The 17,345-nt window shown below is 43.3% G+C and overlaps 1 protein-coding gene across 1 annotated transcript in view; it reads right to left on the bottom strand.

The window, feature by feature from the left end:
- Window positions 1–29: 29 nt before the first annotated feature.
- LOC116305822 (serine-protein kinase ATM) overlaps window positions 30–17,345 on the bottom strand; it is a 30,977-nt gene continuing 13,661 nt past the window's right edge. Inside the window, exons 13-19 of the mRNA XM_089038135.1 lie at window positions 4,194–4,293; window positions 3,306–3,453; window positions 2,508–2,708; window positions 2,055–2,238; window positions 1,447–1,660; window positions 918–1,159; window positions 30–142 (exon numbers count right to left, since the gene is read on the bottom strand). Coding sequence (XP_088894261.1) covers window positions 30–142; window positions 918–1,159; window positions 1,447–1,660; window positions 2,055–2,238; window positions 2,508–2,708; window positions 3,306–3,453; window positions 4,194–4,293 — 1,202 coding nt within the window. The remainder of the gene's footprint in view (window positions 143–917; window positions 1,160–1,446; window positions 1,661–2,054; window positions 2,239–2,507; window positions 2,709–3,305; window positions 3,454–4,193; window positions 4,294–17,345) is intronic.

Below are 17,345 nucleotides of genomic sequence, written 5' to 3' on the forward strand. Positions count from 1 at the left end.
TTTATTTTTTTCGTCGCGTGTTCGATTTGTCAAAAGAGAACAAGAAAGAAAAACATATACATATACATATACATATATTCAGTACCTTGTAACATTCCAGTATGAGCTGACGAACTCTCTTGTACTTGCAAGTCATACGCACCTTGAGAGGAAAGGGAAACAACTATTAATATGCAAATATACGTACAGACCTATTTACCTTGGGCCAAGTGTTTCCCCATTTCAGACTAAATGTCATTCTCTTGGCAATAAGATACGCCAGTTTTGCCATCGATGCATACCGCTGTTTTTGAAGACCACGGGCTTATTTGTACAGGTTTTAGCTTCGTTTATAAGTGACCTATTCACAAATTCCATTCTAGTGGTTTAATGGTTTCTAAACAGGTCCGTGAGATTTCAAAACATTGGTATTGTTCAACTTGAAGATTCACTTTAGTAAATAATAAACATGAATACTAGAGGGACATTTGAGTATTCCTTTTTGTCATTGTGGTTTCGGTAGTATTAGTTATTCTGAGGTAGAGGGAAAAACTGGGTTGTGATTGCAATGCATTGTGGGACTGTTTTCGAGGAAGAAACTAAATAGACCCCATCTTGGAAATATTTCCTCCCTCCCCCAATACAAAATGTACCTTCCCTAATTTGCGCCTTGTAACACTCTGAAAAACTGGGTCGAGTTGGGGATTGCAGTGCATTGTGGGACTGTTTTCGGGGAAGGAACTTAATAGACCCCATATTGGAAATATTTCCACCCTCTCCTCCCTCCCCCAATACAAAACGTACCTTCCCTAATTTGCGCCTTGTAACACTCTGAAAACTGTCTCGCAATTCTTATTCCACACAAGATTCAGTTAAAACTTTCAAAGTGTAACAGGGATTTTTTAATAATCTCTATATCTTAAAGATTTCCAGCTTACCCAGTGCTTTGCCCCAGGCCTTCTCATGCTTGTAAGTTCTTATCCTTGATTCGATGTCAGCCAGGCGTCCTGCGCCAGCTCCATAGACACTGTCTGGCTCGCCGATATTGCTGTATATATCTAGGAGAAGAGATTGAAAGTTCGTCCCCACTCCACTGTCCGTGCTGTGGCTGTGGTCTTCCATTTGTATGTCTTGGCTGTTGGTGGGGAGAGTAATGCTGATTGGCGTCTCTGACTGCGATCTGGAAACAGCAAATAAGTATACAAAAATTCAAAATGATTTACTGTGCTACGCGCCGTACCGTGAACACTTTCTTTTTGGCAAATTTTGGAAAACTCTAAATGGACCCTTCTCAAAATTGTCTTGGATGCAAGGTTAACATGAAACCACAAAATAAGTTATACTTATTTTCGTTGAAATTTATGGTATTTCTTTTGTATTTCCATGTTAACCTGTGCGCTCTTTACTATGAAAGCTAGCAAACATGAAGTATAACTATAACACTACATCGATGAGATGTTTACTTACTTTTGAATATCACTCCATATTTCTGTGTACAACAAGGCGGTGAAGTGAGCAGAACACTTGTGCGCAGCATGTGCTACCTCGAGATAATCCAGATCAAGCCAGAAATTATTTTCCCACGGTGTGCTGCTAGCGGTGCCTCTTCCCCGTGTGGTCCGTGGCTGAGTGCGTAAATAATTCACGACACTCAACATGGAACGGATGCTCTGCTTGTTGACTAATAAATAAATAAAAACGAAATAGTATTATTTTTGAATGAAATGTAAAGGGATAAAGAAAACTTGCAAGCAAGTCATGCAGCCAGTGAAATAAGACTAAACACTTCGTAGGTCTTCACATCGTAGCGCAAAAAATACCATATTTTTCTCTTCTTGGCGAGTTAATAGCAAAAATCTACTTCGAATATCTACTAAGAATACATTTCTTGCAAGAAAAGGGGATTTTTATTATTATTCAGTGCGCTAACTTACCTTTTATCACCAAAAAAACTATCCGAATTCGCCATCTTTTTTTGCATTCTCGCATAGCTAAAATCCTGTGGAATGCCAGCCACAATGGCCGATTTGATCACGTGACCTCTTAGTGCAAGTCGCCTATTGTATTGTACCAACCTTGATGTGCAGGTCCCTGGTCGATAACAGATATAGGTGAGCTTGGACGGCTTGTCATCATGTTCCCGCCATTACAGTGAACGAAGAAACCCCGGATGTGCTCAGAGAGAACTTCTCTGTGAACATCTCCTGATTCAAGTATGTTGTGAATCAAGTAAGGAAATATGTGTTCAGCGAATTCCACCTACACCGAAATGGGAAAACCGGATCAGTGGTATTCGATTTTTCGCATATTTAGGCGTTCCGAGGTTGAATAAAAACTGGGTCGAGTTAGAATTACAGTGCATTGTGGGTATGTTTTAGGGGACGAAATAGACGCCATCTTGGAAATATTTTCTATAAAAGAGTCGGTACTCAACGGCTTTCCTGCATTCTGATTGGCTGTAATTTCTATGTTGTGGGATAATTAGATAGATTCATGCACTCCTTCTACCCTTGACTCATTTTCATTACCTTGGCTTCACACACTGGTGATAGAAGTAAAAGCACATCATCTTGCACAGCTCCACTCTCGATTAAACTACGTGTCAGGCACGTGATCCATGACGTGTGACTTGTGTTCTCATTAGTGGTTCCAGGAATCCAGAGATTTTGATTACCAATGGAGGTTTTGAAGTCCTCATCGGGTATCGAGATGGGTGTTGATGCGAGGGACTGAAAGACAAACAAAAATGACTAACGTGAAACGGGAAAGAAAATGTATGTTTAAAAGATGACAGCACAATCTAAGGTAACGGTGTTAGCGATATCCAATGAACCAATCACAATGCACGAGATCACTATTCATGCAGTCTAAAATGTCAAATAAATCCTATTATTTTGGGCGTTATTATCTCAGTTCAGAATGTATTTCAAAATAATGTACAATTATTTCAAAAGAGCTTGGTGAAGGTTTTCTTGCATGTTGCAACGTGTAGACAAAGTTTCGGAAAATCCCATATCGGTTTTGACCTTTCGCTGATTGTATTTACATCACCCATAGTGCGTTTCGGGCTTGGTATGCAACATATAAAAGGCGACCAAACCTTCACTGACCTTTTTTTTGAAATAGCAGTATATTTATTTCTCCTTACCTTAGGGCGTAATGTTTTTCCTCAGACCACGTGTCATTCACGCGAGAATAAGATTTTTTTGTTTGAGTTTTATTCTCTAGTTTTCTCATGTGCAACCGTTAAACAAAGAAATGATACTCTAGAGAATGACACGTGGTCTGAAATGGGAAAGCATTACGGTCAAAGGTGTATTAATTACCCTTTTCTTGCGTGAAGGTCTGAAGGGTTCTAGGTACCATAACAACTGGTCAGCCTTAAGCTCCTCGTATTTCTTCATCAAACTCACTCCGCTTTTAGTGCTGAGGATCTGCTTGAGACACGTTGAAGCCGCCGAGACAACCTCAACACTAAATACAGAAAATTGGGACTTTTTTATTGCTTATAAATAAGGGGCGAGGTGTGGGGTACAACTTTGCTTGACACCTTACGTGTAACAGAAATACATTTCCTTACTGCGTCCTAAAAGATTTTTGACTTAGGACTTTGAACTTTGGGCTTCCTGTGCCCAAGATGTTAGAAAATATTATGGGATGAGAGAGAGTGTGAGAGTTTGCTTGTGAGTCGAGTGCAACGTTGTAATTCTTTAGAGTTTGAACCTTTAAATCTGATTAGAGTCTATAAAACCAAATTGAGGAGGATTTATTTTTTCGACAGTGCGGATGTTCCAGAATATTCAACTTTGTGATAGAAGCGGCCATCTTTAATCAAGCTTGAAATATCAAAAATGGTATCGAAACTCCTTATTTGCACATCTGAATTTTCCGGAGCATGAGTTTCTGACCTTTACGCATCTGCGATAGACCTCTAAATTATTAATAGACCTCCTTACCTTGGGTGTAACGTTTTCCCATTTTAGACCACGTGTCATTCTCTTGAGAATAAGATTCTTTGTTTGATTTGTATCCATATTCATGCTTTTTTTTCGTGCGCAACTGTCAAACAAAGAATTGATACTCTAGGGAATGGCATGTGGTCCGAAGTGGGAAAACATTACCCCTGAGTTAAGTGGCCCATATCAGAGGGAAGGAACGTGGAATTCCGAGGAGGGAAGACGGGTTTCCCTTTGACTCATTTAGAAAAAAGTTACCTTTTGTCGGTGACATATTTGTTGAGAAGTCCAACAATCATAGAGTTGCGTCCATTGAAATGATCGTTTTTGAACAGATCTTGACATGGTACGACAGGATCTTGGAAAGGTGTGGAAAATAGTCATACAGTTTTAAAGTCTGATTTTGTTTTGTTTTATTTCATAATCGTTTATTTGTTTGTTTGGGGGACTTGTGCAAATAGAGGGTGGTTCACTTATTTTGATACAGGGAGAAAATTGGGACCATATTCAATGAAAGTAAAAGTTTAAGTGTATACATGTACGCTTGTCTCCCCTTGAGGGGGGAGGGGGTCTGAAAAAAATGTGCACCACGAAAAGGGGTATGGGGGGGGGGGGGGGGGGGGCGGAGCATACCTAATTTTCCGCAAGCACCCTACCCCCTTCAAATAATGATACTCAGTCCTCGACCTAATATAAGTCTGGGAAAAAGGGAGCCGGTGGGGAGACCAAGTTTCCTCCATCCCTGTCTTTTCTCAAAACAGAAGGAAAAAATAAAAAATAAATAAAAATAAAAATAAATAAATCACTCATTTGAGTGTCTAGTCGTTCTAGCGCTTTCGCACTAATTGGGGACACTTTTCACTCACACGCACTACCACTACATTCAATATTCTATGCACACAACGTTCAACTCACGTGTTGATTTTTACGGAGGGAGGAAACCGGAGAACCCGAAGAAAACCTTCGTAGTATAGGAGAGAACAACACATCAAACAAACTCAATTCACATGTGGCGACCGCAGGGCTCGAACCAGCGACCCAACCCGTTGGATAGTAGTATAGGGAATGGGGGTTCCAGCGCAATCTCAACACGGGGTAAGACCCGCGTCAAAAATCCACCTACGGACGACCCCCACTCCAAGTGTGGTTGAGGGCAACAGCGCACTTAAATATGTTAGTCTATATATGGAGTGCGAAGATTGTAAAGAGTTTGCTTATGATTTCTGTGTAAAGTGCTTGAAACCCAAGTTTGTACCTACTAAGCCAAATAAGTATATTTGTTGTGGTAAAAAAATGCAAATAGAAGATGACACGTCAGCACAGTGTTACGAGTGTGGTAAGAATATTCGTAATGCCGTACCAAATGCTACCAAAGAGCAATATTACGCCAATGGAGGTCGTAAGAAAACGCCATATAAGAGATTAAAATACTTCAGGGACTGGATGAGTCATATCCAAGGTTTACATCCGATATATTTAAGCGACGAAGTAAAGAAGAAAATCATAGACCATTTAGAAGAGCCAACCCCGCAAAGTCTACGGAAAACGCTGAAAAAATTAAAACTAGGGAAATATTACAAAGCTATTCCCTATCTTTTGTCTGAAATTACCGGTAAGTCTATTCCTGAGGTTTCTGATATGACAAAAGCCGAGTGGATGTTTTGTCGGCTGGATAAGGATATTCCTTATTACCCTGACGTAATTTACGAAATATTTTACAAAATAGACCCCAACCACCCCCTGTTAGGATGGATTCCGAGGCGACAATAACATATTACGCGTAATTCATACGATGAATTTATATTACGCGTAATAATTCGCCAAATAATTCATATTACGCGTAATAATTCGCCAAATAATTCATATTACGCGTAATAATTCACTGAATTTATATTACGCGTAATAATTCACTGAATTTATATTACGCGTAATTTCCAGACTGACGTTCGATATGTAAATAGAATCCCGTCACGATATTTACTGAGCAAGCTTTCTTTGAAGCTCTTCTTTCGCTTCTTGGTAGATCTTTTTGCGAGATTCCTCGGAAAGATCTTTTACGACTGTTTTTTTATTCCTTATGTCCGACTTTAATTTCTCGTATTTGTCTTCTTCGGCCAGAATAAGCGAGAATTCTACGTCGTCTATCTTTCTGTCACGCAAAGCCTTTGAGACAAGATCGGTAATAGTATTTACTTTAGCCCTAGATAGAGCTATTGTCGTGTCATGCTTGGATATTTTCGTGGATAGCTTTTTCATAATACCCGTAGCAACAGCAGAAATAATACCACAGGTTGCCCCAACGCCGGCCAAAGGAACTCCAACGATTATTCCCGGCCCAGTAAGCGAAGTAGCAACGCCGGAGCCCGTTAACACGACAGATATGGATCCTGAAGTTATCGCAATCTTATGTAGCGTACTCCGGGCTCTAACGTACTTTTTTCTAACTTTTTCATAGTGTTTTGCCTGCCCTTCCAAGTAAGCCAGGATTAAGTTCGCTTTATTCAGACGAAAGTTTTCGGCGTTTAGTTCGTTAGGTGTAGTATAGGGAACATCTGGGTACAACTTAGGTGCTGATGGTATAACATCCATTATATATACTAATGTACGACGCTTTTGGGAATGATATTGAGGAGCAGCCACATCACGACAACCGGGATTTCTGGAACTGGAGGGCCTTTAGGAAGATGTTTCCGCATGCAGACCCTAGTAAGTTCGAAAGAAGACCCGATGGGATTTACTATAACGGCTCTAGGATGTACAGCAATGCAGACTTGGAACATTCAAAGCTGGAGCAAGTAGGTGATCAGGTGCAGCGATTGACGATTGTACGCCCCGTTCATAAAGAAAGGCCACCAAAACCCGAGCATAAAGCACCTAATTTTCCTAGAAACTTATTGTTAACCACGGAAGATTACCCATTTTACGATGCTGAAGGTGGTGTAAACAACTTCGAAAAGCTGGTAACGCACCTGAAGATTTCAGTGGGTAAACAATCATTTAACGTAATACTAAGAAATATCTATAAGAATACGATGTTGAAGCATACGTCGGGTAAAGAGGCCAGGGAATGGTTAGCAGGGCCCAATATGCGGTATTGGCCGCAGCAGTTAGACTTTGCTATTTGGGCTGCCACTAAAGGTTGTGGTGTTGCCGCGGACATGTTTCACATTCCAATTATGCAGTTTCACGTTGCCTTTACGGTAAGGAGGTTGTTGAAGGAGCTTAACGCACCCCTACCAGGAGATGGAGCATTTAATCCAATGAATAACCGATATGACGCCGCAGCCCTGGAAAGGTTAATTAATGAGTTCAAACCACAGCAAGAAGACTTTCGTTATAAGGAGGGTAAGACGCATGGGCTGGGTATAGTTTACGTTTGGGGTGCCAATGGTGAGAAGCCGGCTGACTACGGACATCAGGAATACCCAAGTAATGAGTTAGAGTTCAGTGATATGGGTGGTAATAAGGGTAATAATTCATTAATTACTAGAATTCAAACGAACTACCCCGGCACTTGGGATCCATTTGTGTTAATGAAAGGAAAAGGTTTAAGGAACCTAGCCAGGATTAACCGTAGCATTGAAGCATTCGTGTACTGCATCCTGGGAGCGCAGGTAAATACCCGCAACCCCATTGTTGGATCCCAAGGCGCTTCACAGGAAACGCAACAAGAATTCCTAACTTTATTTGAGTCTGCAATAATAGAAAATGACATATCTAAATCGGTGCAGAGATATCAATTAGCGGTGCAGCAGTCTAAAGTGCGACTGGATTACGCTTTGTCGCCTGGTTGTTGGTTAATGCCAAGTAATTTGGTTATTAACACCAATTCCGTTGTGGGTTATAACAACAAGCTGCAGCGAGCTACTAAGGATATGAAGTTTGGGGTGAATGACGTGAACTCTGACATGACCAAGGGCATTACTCACTTCGTAGAGAAACCAAAAAAAGAGGTAGAAAAACCATTAAAAAAGGCGTACGTGCCACCAAAGAAACCAGTAAAGAAGGTTACCGAGGAATATGACCATAACCTACTAAAGGCCGGCTTAGCAGCTGCAAGCATTGGTCTGAGCTATTATATATGGCGATGAACAACCCCTACGTAGCTGGAGTGGATTGTGTTTATACGACTTACACAGGCGAGAAAAAATACACCCAGGCATCTTGGGTTGATGTCACGGGCATGTCCGTGAATTTGAACTACTCAGGGAAGAAATTAATCCTTTGTAGTATTTGCATTGGTGCGACCAGCCATGCCAACGTAGGATTTCGTTTCTGCGATGAGAATGGCATACTACAACCCATGCGCGTAAAAGATAATAACAGGGAGCCTGCGCATTTTTCCGTAGAGCCCAACCCCAGCAGCCTTGAAAATCATTCCGTTTGGACTTTACACATGGTTGCCGATTGCCACGGGAAGGTAAAGCTGCAAATACGCGTAGACGATACGGGAAAGGTTACGGTAAATAGCATAGAGGATCAAAGAGATTACGTTTATAATCACAAGAGCATCAGCACTCTTACGGTACTTAGTCTCTAGAAGCAAACTATGTTTGCTGAAGTATATGAATCCACATGCGAAGGAAGATTGGTTCCTTTATTACTTGGAGGAGAAGGACTACGTGAATGATAAATGGTTTGATACCGGGCTGTGGGTAAAGGTTGGAGGCCTGGGATTAATCATGTGTACTATTAGTATTTCGGCGGGGTGGAATTGTAATGTCGGGTTTACGATCGTTGATGAGAACAACCGACCATTACAGCCTTACAGAAAAAAAGATAACAATAGGAACTCAGTTCACTTTTCATTTGAGCCCTATCCAGCAAGTGGAGAAGATTTAACGCCCGTAACTTTTCACATGATAGCTAATTGTCAATATGCGAAGTTACAGATTCGCCCCAGTGATAAGATTACGTCGGGCGCCGATGCCAGGAAGCTGGGTCGCGTTCGGATAAATGCCGCCCCGACTGATGCCCCTTCGACGGATGCCACTTGGAATCATAAGCCCATTAGCACCATGAGTGTGCTGCCGCTAGTTCCGCATTATCAAGGCGGCGCGAATACTATCTTTACTTATCCCCAGTCGAGGACGCCTCGGACGCCTGACGACGATAAGCCACCAGTAATACACAAGGATAAGATTAACCCTTCATCTTCTTCAGGAGTACCACTCCAATAGCTACGACTAATATCCAAATGTTATTCCCCACAAACTTTAGCAGTTCTCCGCCGGCCCTAAGTGCCAAGGAAACAACCGAACCCAGCAGCCCAGGAAGACCGGCTGCCATCTTTTTTCCCAAGTCCGTCAGCCCACTGCCTAATTTCGTTACGCCCGCGCCCGTAGCCTTAAGCGTGGACAAGATCACGCCTACTACGCTCGAAATAGCGACCGCAAATGCCAGCGGAAGACCATACTTCACCAGAGCTCTTTTTACCTTTTCCTTGGTGGTAAGCCCCAATTCTCTTTCCAGGTTGTCCTTTTGCGCTTGTAATTCCGCGACTCTTTCCTGAAGGGCTTCTAATTCCCTTTGTGCTGCTTCCCTTTCCTCTTCGGGACGAGTTAGGTCCGCAATTATTTCCTGCTTTTCGGATATGTTTTTTTCCAGGTCTTCGATGGCCTGAGTTTTTTGCTGGATTTGCTCTTCTTTAATGTTGATTTCAGCAACTAACTGCCGCCGCTCCACCAAAGAACCCTCTATGGTGGTTTGTAATTTCCTAACTTCCTCCTGACTCATGTTTAGGTCCTGCAGAGCAAGGCGAAAAGCCTGTCGAGCTGTATCCCTTTCATCTAAAGCCTTTTCGGCTTCTCGTTTAATTTGCAGTATGCTTTCGTCTTTACTTTGACCCAGCCGCAACAATTGTTTTTTATAGCTTGACTCCCTTTCCTTTAGCGTTTTTTCTAACGCCGCCGTTGGAGCATGTGATTTCTTAGCCTCCTCCAACTCCCTTTCTGCTTTATCCCGATCACGTAAAGCCTGATCTAAGTGTTTCGTCATTTCTTCCATTCTTACGTCTCGTTGACTAAACTTCTTCTCAGCATTAGCAAGTAGTCGACTTTGCTTTTCGTACGCCGCCTCTTTTTCTTCCAGCGCCTTTTGCAGTTCGATAGCGCGCCTTTCTAGCGCAACCTTTTCATTCAGGGTTTGCAACCTTTCTAACATGCTTCTAGTAGCACGCTGAAAGCCTCTTAATCTTGAGACGTCGCCCCTAACGTTGCCCTCCTCATCAAAGAGGGGTTGCGGTTTTGTCCAGCGGTCTTTGTCGGGAAATCTTAAGTCTTGGACGCTTATGAGGACTTTGTTTCCCTTTTCCGTGAGCCTTACCTCGTCAGCATCAAAGTTGTCGTAGCGCAGCTCTAGCTCCTGCTTTGCCCACTCTACGGTTTCCCGCGCGGCTGCTTCATCTGTGTTTTGAAGTTCCAAGTACTCGGGGACGGGGCTGCCGCGGTTCCTTGATTGCCACATGCGATTCAAGGCTGCCTTGAAGCTTTTCCACCTATTGCCATACTTGCTTATCAAGGCCATGTCGTAGACTAGGGGCTTGGTATCCGCGTCCTTAATCCATGCATCGTATTCTTCATCGTTAATATCGACTTGGCCTTCTTCGGTAAGGGGGTCAAAATCCGTTCCTTCTACTTCCATTATATATGATAAGCTCAAAGTTAAATCCCAACGTATTACCTAAGCAGGTTGGCGGGTTGAAAGCAGAACGCACCTTTCACCGGGTCACCTTTACACCTTCTAGCGCAAAGCCGGGGGAGACGCTGTACGTAGGCGTGCCCCGTCTAACGGATAACCTAGTATTGGTTCCTGGCACCTTGGCTTTAAGGTTTGACCTAGCAATACAACCCAGCACCAAGGACAAGCGCTATGCCGTCAATAATGTGGGTAGGAACCTCGTCTCTAAGATGAGAATCAAGTTCGCAGGGGAATCCCTCTTGGATTTGAATAGGTACGATCTGTACACCACGTACAAAGACTTATGGTTGACAGCCTTTGACCGCGCGCAAAGGATAGAACAAGGAATCGGAAGCGTTATCCTACGTCAGCTTCGCAGCGAGACTAACCCCGCGCCTACGGACTCCAGTGGAGCAACCGCAGTAGCAGACGCAACAAGGGTAAAGACCGCCTATGGTAGCAAGTACGTTATCCCTTTAGATTTCGAAGTGATTACGAGTCATGGTGTGTACTACCCCCGGCAGTTATCTGAGTTACAGTTTGAAGTAACCTTGGCAGACACTACGAACGTCATAGGAGGAATGGACACCGCAATTAGCGGGGCCGTTGATCCTTATTCTATCACTAATCTAGAATTACAGTATGAGACCGTGTACAGCGAAGAGCTGGCCCGTAGCGCTGGCATGGAATACAGCTCCGGCAAGGCATTCCTTTACGACCACGTAGTGATGTATAAGACGTTCAGCTTCCTGGATAAGACGGATGAGGTTATCAACCAAAGCATTAACCTCCCCCGAAGAAGTCTCACGGGGCTGATGCTGGTGTTTGCTAAGCCCTATGAGGCTGGTAAGCGCGACAGCGAAGCCTTTCACAACCCCAACATTACTAACGTTGGCGTGAATATCAACGGCGTTCCAAACAAGGTCTACTCCCAGGGGATAAAGCCCGCAGACGTGTACAGAGAGGCCATGCGCAAGTTTGGCGACCAAATTAGCCCTGAGGAATTCTTTAAGGACAAATATGCGCTGTGGATTGACATGCGCACCATTAACGACGAAGACCTACATGGTCAAGGCCTCCGTCTAGTAAATACGCAGGATGGCATAACATTGGAGATCAAACGCACCAAGAATGCCTCCGCGGGCGACGGTGATAAAATAAACTGCTACGTCTTCGTCGTGTCTGACGCGCAACTGAGCGTAGAAATGAACCAATTGAAAAGCGTTGCCTATTAATTCGTGCTCACTCATCCTCTCAAAAGGATCGAAAAATATCCCTTACGTATATACGATGCTTCGCGTATTTGAAAGCAACGGTACGAAACTGCAAGTCGTGCAAGGCGATAAATTGTACTTCAAAGCAAAGGAAGTAGCGGCTGCGTTGGGCTACGAACGCCCAAAAGATGCAATTAAGGTGCACGTTCGCGATAAATACAAGGTAAGGCTTAGCGAACTTAGAATGGAGGTGAATCGCCTCCCTTCCAATTCACACCCACATTCCCTGTATGTGAACGAATCCGGATTGTATCAGTTGATATTCTCCTCGAAGATGGCAAAGGCAGAAGAATTCCAAGATTGGGTCCTCGAAGAAGTCCTACCCGCGTTGAGAAAGACGGGTAAATATGCGATGAACAAACGCTTTGACAGCCCGAATAAATTAGTTTTTAAGATCGAAAATGAAGCTGACCTGCATACAAAGGTAGTCGACTACATACGTAGGTTTTACCCCGATTTCATCATAGCGCCGGGTCTTGGCGAACTTCAAGATTCAGACAGCAAGCGAATAACCTGCTGGCGAAAAGGCTACCAAGCCGGTCAACCCGACCTTTTAATCCTAAATGCGCATAAGAAATACCGCGGGTTGTGTATTGAGTTGAAAACCCCAAAAGGAAACGGCGTCTTATCCGCGAAGCAATCTAAGAAAATCTCACAGCTTGACGTAAATGGTTACCTAACGATGGTTAGCAACGATTACGACATTATCTGCCGTGCCCTGATGGATTACGCGGATGGCATTCGTATTCCCTGTAAGGGCTGTGTAAAGCGGTTTAAGTCCTACGCCACTTTGAAAACGCACCTAAAGATATTCCATAGGTATAATGAAGCTCAGCTTGACTCACTGGCGTGATCTTGTCCACGGTAAAGCATACGAAATAAAAAATTACGTCGTCTTCGAAGACATCGACCGTTTACGGTTAGTCCTCAAAGACTTAGAAGGCAAGGAATATTCCCTTTGGGCGCCGGATTGCGTGCGGTACGTAATTCAGGGCGAGGAATTCACCCACTTACGCAGCTATGGTAAGGTAAATGGCCGATGGAAGTTTGACATTGAAAGAAGAGTCACTCCATCTCCTCTTTGTAGTTAAGCGCCCGCTGCGCTTTAGGATCCGCGGAGCACCAATGCCCCACAAAGGATCCTTCGGAGAATACCCTGTCGCAATGAAGGCAGGTGTATTTTTTACGCGGCGGCTTACGAGGGGTAATGCAGTCGGCAGGTAGTTCGCAAGTAATACAGTCCATATATTGAAAGGGTAATTAGAATGCGGCTGCGTAGGCTAGCATATACCTTTAAAAGGGGTCCTTATTTTTATTTATTATTATTAATGAATAAAAATAAGGATGGGATTTGAGACTCTTTGCGCAAACCCTACCTTACTATTAAAGGCCCCAAGAAATGCTATTTCAAAAGTGTCTCAGAATGTTAACAATAAGGTTAAATCTTTGTTAAGTATGTGTGGAAACTATTTCAAAGAGTGTCTCAGAATGTTAACAATAAGGTTAAATCTTTGTTAAGACACCCCGGAAACTATTTCAAAGAGTGTCTCAGAATGTTAACAATAAGGTTAAATCTTTGTTAAGACACCCCGGAAACTATTTCAAAAGTGTCTCAGAATGTTGACGTTTAGGTTAAATCTTTGTTAAGACAGTTGAAGATATGTTCCTCTTCTCTAACACAACCACAACGATCGCACTCCTGCCTCCAATACTCCCTTTTAGTCCACGGAACGCCTTCGGCGCGTTCAAAAGAGGGGAAAGTACGGACTATCTTCTTATGGTAATCTATGCGATTCCTTAAGTAATCCTCTTTATGCGGGCAGCGACACATCAAATCCGCACATTGGTAGCAATCCACGCCTTCCAAGTCATACGCCCCAAAGAGAAACCTATAATTCACTTCATGCGTTCTCCGGTGCGTCTGTAAACGTTGACGACTACTAAGTGTCTTATTACAGAAACTACACTGTCTGGTTCGATTACAGACGCCCCTTTTCAGATGCTGCTGCATTTCGAAGGGGTTGTGGAATTCCTTATTACAGTCCTTACAAAGCCCACAAATGCGTTTATCCTGATGTTGTTGCATCTTTTGAACGGTGCTGAATTCCTTACCGCAATCCTTACAAGCGCGGCTAAGGGGTTTCTTTGTACAAACGCCGCGACGAACGTGGTATTGAAGTCTTTGTTTGGTGCTGAACACCTTCTTACACAACAAGCAGTCCATATATACTTAACAATATCTTAGCCTCCATTTAACATCCTTAACAAAGATTTAACCTAAACGTCAACATTCTGAGACACTCTTTGAAATAGTTTCCAGGCATCCTTAACAAAGATTTAACCTAAACGTCAACATTCTGAGGCATTTTTTGGAATAGCTTATGGGCGACTTAACAAAGATTTAACCTTATCGTAAACATTCTAAGACACTTTTTAAATAGTTTCCAGGCATCCTTAACAAAGATTTAACCTAAACGTCAACATTCTGAGACACTCTTTGAAATAGTTTCCAGGCATCCTTAACAAAGATTTAACCTAAACGTCAACATTCTGAGACACTCTTTGAAATAGTTTCCAGGCATCCTTAACAAAGATTTAACCTAAACGTCAACATTCTACAGGGGATATCGCATGAAGTCCTTAACGGACTCCTTAGCCCACGTCGCCATCGTCACCAGCGCGCCAAACCGTTCTGCACGCTTCAGACCGCACATTTCATCGTACAACTCCTGCACGCGCTCTTTTAACCGGTCTATCTCCTCCCTTTGCATTTCTATGGTGTCTCTTTTATCTTTTGCGTCGGCAACAATTCTTTGCACTGCTTCCACTGGCTCCATCGTATATATAATGGATCCGAACCATATTCCTTGTAACGCTCTGATCGTAGGACCCACCGGCTGCGGTAAAACGCAGTTCGTGGTAGAGCAGCTATTAGGACCCTTTAGATACCGCTTCGACTACATCGTACTGCTTTGCCCCACCTACGTGAATAACCGCACCTGGACGGGCATAGGAGTGAAAGATGACGACTTCTTCGTAGATATCTTAGATCCTAACGAGTTATCCAGCCATTTGAAGTTCTGGCACAAACAATTCCCTAAAGATACACAGACTTTACTCATATTGGATGACATTGCCTGTGGGGACGACGTAAAAAGACGCACCTCCGAATTAGTGAAGCTCGCCTTCAGCGGTAGACACGACGATATCAGCGTTTGGTTGCTTTCCCAGCAGCTTACCAGTGTCTCTAAGCCTTTTAGGGAAAACATAGGATCACTTGTCGTATTTTATACTCCGAGCAAGTCAGACCTGGAAACCATCTTAAGCGACTACGGCGGTGAGATATCCAAGGAACAGTTACACGAATACATGCGGCACCTAAAAACGCACCAACATTCCAAGATGATCTTCTCTTTGAGGTTTCCGTATTCCATTAACATATATGGACATTGAGCAGCTCTTAGATGAAGTCCCCGCGCAGTTAGACGAAAGTAACCTTAAGGAACAACTTAACATCCTTGTGTCATCTGGGAAGTGCAAAGAAATGATAGGCAAGGAACTTACCCATGAGCAGGTTAATAAGTTGTCAGAAGAGGAGGTTAAGAAGTTCCATAAGAGATACGAGGCCGCCCTTGCAAGTAAGACCACGGACGCCGTAGCAGACTCCGCTATCCGACTTGCCACTAAATTGCTTGGACTTGCGCTGCCCATAGACGACGTGGAGCAACTGCGGAAGGACATAAGCGAGGACTACGTTATCGCCCAAGAACTTAAGATAACCTGTGGGTGGTTGTCTTTGAAGTGCGGTAAGTTAATGGCAGTCGCCTCTGCGGCACTTCACGTAGCTCAGCACGTCGACTTGAAGGAGGTACTGGTGTCTTGGAAGGACTTCAAGAAGGACAGAGAAGTCGAAAAGGTCTTCCAGGCGGCACTTGCTGAGGTACCTGATCAAGTCGCCTCAAGTACTTAGTCAAGTTATCCTTAAGTACTTAGTCAAGTCGCCTCAAGTACTTACTTAAGTCGTTGTCAAGTACTTAGTCAAGTCGTCCTTAAGTCATTGTCAAGTCGTCCTTAAGTCATTGTCAAGTCCTTCAAGTCCTTAGATATAAGATGAGTGGCACCGAAGAACAACCACCCGTAGAAGATACCAAGATTACCAAGGCTAAATCTCCAGGCAGAGTTGCCGCTGGAAAGAAGCTCGCAGAGATGAATAAAAAGAACAAGGCAAAAAAGGAGGAAAAGGTAGAAGAAGAGGAATCCTTTTGGAATCCCGGCTACGTCATTGGCGCGTTAGGAGTCGCTATAGCAGCAGGCAGCCTTTACTTACAATGGCGGGCAGCAAAAAAGGTAAAACCACCAACATATCACGCACCTGTGCAGGAGCCGCCTAGAAGCAAAATACCCGTAATGGAATAACCTTCTCGCTTTGTAATATAATGTCGACCACGTTATTGAAAACTGTTGAAGAAGCAGCTATTATTACTTCCATCGTTGCGGGTATTGGTTGGGTAGGTAAGAAAGTGCTAAAAGAAGACTTTACTGAAGACCCAAGCAAGAGCTTCGCTAATTTTGCTAAGATGACCGCTGCCGTAGGCGGGGCTATCATGGCAAAGAATTACCTACAGAAGGAAAAGTACATTCCTAATGTATAAATGGCTAGCGTGGTCGCAGGTGGAGTTATTGCAGCTTTAGCATTTACAGGGGCTAATTATGGTGGTAGATATCTGGATAAATTAGTTAGCGGTGATAGAAACGCAGAATCTAACGCCGAAAGGAAAAGGCATGATTTAGCGCTGGAGAAATATCAGCGAGACGTGGCAGCTTGGAATGAAAAAAGACAAGCTTACAGGGATTGGTTGGATAAGAACTACCAAGACAAAATGCAGGCGGATAAGAACTTCGAAAATACAGACTACGCCTTTAAACTTTATGCGCAAGCACACCCCGCGGCATTAACGGGGTTAAAAAGGCCTCAGTTTAAGAATTACTATCAGCCTTCTAAGAAACAAAAAGACAATGAGTTGGTCTTCGTAGGAGTCGCAGGGCTGGCGGGAGGCGTAGCTTTGGCGTATCTAATATAATGATCGTCTTTTTGGAAAGCGATAAAAATAACTTTACCACTTATTTAAATCCCCCCATTAAAGCCCATAAGGTTCGGCTCATAAGTTGCTCTTTGTACAATTCTTGGTATAACCTGATTAGGGGCATAGTCACTGAGCATACAGGAGGATCTAACTATCAAGCCGTATTGCTGCCCGATGGACATTATACACCAATCACACTGGCCAAGGAATTAGCAAAACACGGTTATACTCTCACCACAGGATTGCCGCACGAAATGACCCTCAAACATAATATGTCAAATTATTCAATGACTTTTGGAAAGTCTGACCCATTGGGATCTTTATTATGTGCCTCGGGCAAGACAATTACCAACACAGCCATACCTGTGAAATGG

Source organism: Actinia tenebrosa, unplaced genomic scaffold (assembly GCF_029948245.1).
Source record: "Actinia tenebrosa isolate PJP-AT-01 unplaced genomic scaffold, QUT_ActTen_1.0 PGA_scaffold5__44_contigs__length_20552954, whole genome shotgun sequence".
NCBI classification, from domain to species: Eukaryota; Metazoa; Cnidaria; class Anthozoa; order Actiniaria; family Actiniidae; genus Actinia; species Actinia tenebrosa.